The 3,286-nt window shown below is 35.7% G+C and overlaps 1 protein-coding gene across 1 annotated transcript in view; it reads left to right on the top strand.

Annotated features, from left to right (window-relative positions):
- Window positions 1-1,825, top strand: part of LOC103582515 (olfactory receptor 5W2-like) — a 3,987-nt gene extending 2,162 nt beyond the window's left edge. The window contains exons 3-4 of the mRNA XM_008564087.1: window positions 1-777; window positions 1,523-1,825. The exon at window positions 1-777 is cut by the window's left edge and continues 7 nt beyond it. Of these exons, the coding sequence (XP_008562309.1) occupies window positions 1-777; window positions 1,523-1,825 (1,080 nt within the window). The remainder of the gene's footprint in view (window positions 778-1,522) is intronic.
- The last annotated feature ends 1,461 nt before the right edge of the window (window positions 1,826-3,286 follow it).

Raw genomic sequence — 3,286 nt, 5'->3', positions numbered from 1 at the left:
ATTCTGCTGATCAAGATGGACCCCAGACTTCACACGCCCATGTATCATTTCCTGAGCAATCTGTCTGTCTGTGATGTTTGCTCCTCCTCCACCATCTCACCCAAGATGCTGGCTGATTTTTTGTGTAAGCAAAAGAGGATTCCATATAATTTATGTGCCATTCAGATGTATTTTTGGGGGGCTTTTGCAGATGTGGAATGTCTCATGTTGGCTGTCATGGCTTATGATCGTTATGTAGCCATTTGCAATCCACTTCTGTATACAATTGCCATGTCTGGGAGAATCTGTTCCCAGCTAGTGGCTGTTGCCTACATTGTAGGCTTGGTGGACTCAGCAATCCACACCTGCTGCACATTTCGATTGTCATTCTGCAATTCCAATGTCATCAATCACTTTTTCTGTGACATCCCACCCTTGCTAGCCCTCTCTTGCTCAGATACATCCATCAATGAGATAGTGATGTTCACGTTCATTGGCTGTGTTGTGGGGTGCAGCATCGTCACTGTCCTCCTCTCCTACAGCTACATCATAGCCACCGTCCTCAGAATGAACTCAGCCGCAGGCAGACGCAGAGCCTTCTCAACGTGTGCCTCCCACTTAACGGCTGTGGCTGTGTTTCACGGCACACTCCTGTTCATGTATTTCCGACCAAGCTCTAGTTACTCAATGGACACGGACAAAATGGCCTCTGTCTTCTACACAGTTGTCATTCCTATGTTAAACCCACTGATCTACAGCTTAAGAAATAAGGATGTGAAGGATGCTCTGAAAAAAGCAGTCAGCCCTGAATCATGCTCTGAATGAAATGGTGTCTTCTATCTAAAAATATTTACAGATTCTGAGAGTTACAGTTTATGTTCTTTGACGTAGGTTTTTGTAGAAGGTATTATTCATTACTTGCCACCGTGTTCAGGGAGCAGAAATGATTAGTCTTAGTCTTCCTTCTAAATGAAAGAAGAGTAAAAATGGGCTCATCCAGTTTTGCAAGGACAGTCTTTTTATACCTCCCTTCTCTGTTCATGACTATGCCCCAGTGACATATTATGGGTGATAGCAAATCTTCTTCCTGCACCAATTCAACATACCCTCCTTATGTTTCCATTTAATAAAAATTGTGTTTAATAAATACAGTTGCTCAGACAGAAGAAAGTTTTAGAGAATCAAATTTAGTCTGTCTTGAGTCATGTCTATATACTAGTATCACACTATCAATGGCCAACATAAAATTTAGAAGTAATTTTGTAGGAAATAAATAAGAATAAATTAGGAAGTTCTTGCCCTAGACTCAAATATCCATAAAAACAAATCCTTTAACTATCCTGTTCCTCATTATTTCTGTTTTGTTACCATTCGCTTCCAGAATGCCACTAAAAAATTCAACAAAGAAATCAATACCCGCTGCAAAATAGATGCAAAAATGAAGCTTTGTAAATTTACCAGAAAAATAACTCCCTTCCTTTATTTTATTTTAGGATGTTCACCTTAAATGAAGCCTGTTTTCACCTCTTGTGTTTTGTCCTAGGCTGAAATAAGTTATAAGGGACACAGATCATTTGATGTAAATAAATTGTCCTCTCGGAACTTCTATTCCTCTTTATTCTGCCCCATTACATCAGCAGATGTCCCCAGGATCAGCAGCTCCAGACTTCTGTATTGCACCTGGCAATCTGAGCATCAGCTGTGGACTTCACTACTTGCTCTCAATCTGGAGAAAAGATATGATGCTATTGACAACTGTACAGCAGCTGCACAAATAGGAGTTGGTGGTGGAGGACCTGGACCTTCTTCCAGGGCCACTGGAAAGAGACTTCCATCCCCCCGATGAGTTCACAGTATCATATCATGTTAATGTTTGATGTTAGTTGAAATAAAAACAGTGCCCAATTGATACAGGTTAAGTTGTAGAAGAACAGTTATTCACACAAATATATGTTCAGGAAAAAAAACACAAATAGTATTTTACTATTTCATTTATAATTTATGTATTCTTTCTCTATATATCTGTAAAATAAACTGGAGCTCAATTGTAAACAAAATGTTCAGAGTGCTAATGTCAGCACTGAGTGATTGGATATTTTGTAATCCTGTAATAAATTTTAATAATTGAATTAGGTTAATTGCATATTGTATTTATAAAATACATTGAGTGTTATACTTCAAAATATCCTAGGAATAAAACAACTCATTTACAGCACATAATTTTCAGCAGGATTTTTTCATACATTACTTATTGAACACAGTTTTTTTTAAATTACTATTTTTAAAATATTTATTGCTCTCTATAACCTCAAATAACATCTTTGATGTTCATAGGATATATTACTAATCAGAACCTCTCAATCATTGCCCAAATCTCTTCCCAATTCTGTGTACTTGATTAAAAACCTATTAGATACATTCATAGCTATAAAAGCTAAAAAACTCATGTTATATAAAATTGGATTCACTGCCCATTTTTCACATACATGTATAAGGAAAAAAAACCCTTAATTATTTTTTTTCTCGTGTTTTTCTTTAAAGGCACTTATTCAATAATCTTTACATATTACCAGCAATCCATTATTTGTTTGTACTTTCTTTGTTTTCATTTTTGGAAAACGATAAAAATATAAGAGAAAGTTTAAGATAAGAGCTTGTACTTTGAAGTGAGACAGGCATGGGTTCAAATCTGTATACTGTGATTGACTTGTTACCTCTGAGATCTTAGTCAGCTTAGTTAATGGTGTCGTTCTCTGTTTACTCATCTCTTTACCACAGTTTAATATATACATTTTAAGATTGTATCTACATATCTATATCTATAGTATATGTGTGTGTATGTCTGTTCGTATGTATATATGTATATGTGTGTATATATGTGGATATGTATCTAATATCTATAGTAGTAGTATGTGTGTGTGTATATGTATGTGTGTATGCATATATGTATATGTGTCTGTGTATATGTAGGCATGTATTTTATATCTATAGTATATGTGTGTATGTATACATGTATGTGTGTATGTATATATGTATGTGTGATTATATATGTAGATATCTATATCTACAGTATGTGTGTGTATATATGTATGTATGTATGTGTGTGTATGTATGTGTGTATAAATATATGCCTGAGATTGGTTGAGAAAGTTTCTAAAGTCATAGTGAGCCCAGTATCAGGGACTAAACCCCTGGTTCTGAAAGAGAAAATGGCATGGTTTATTGACTCATGTCATGTAACAGAATCTCCATGCCAAATCATCTATTCTGTTTAGATCCTGATCACCTAGTAGGTTGGACTACAGTT

Source organism: Galeopterus variegatus, unplaced genomic scaffold, assembly GCF_000696425.1.
Source record: "Galeopterus variegatus unplaced genomic scaffold, G_variegatus-3.0.2 Scaffold16587, whole genome shotgun sequence".
Classification (NCBI taxonomy): domain Eukaryota; kingdom Metazoa; phylum Chordata; class Mammalia; order Dermoptera; family Cynocephalidae; genus Galeopterus; species Galeopterus variegatus.
The sequence above is the reverse complement of the archived record's forward strand: the minus strand, read 5'-3'. Positions and strand labels throughout refer to the sequence as shown.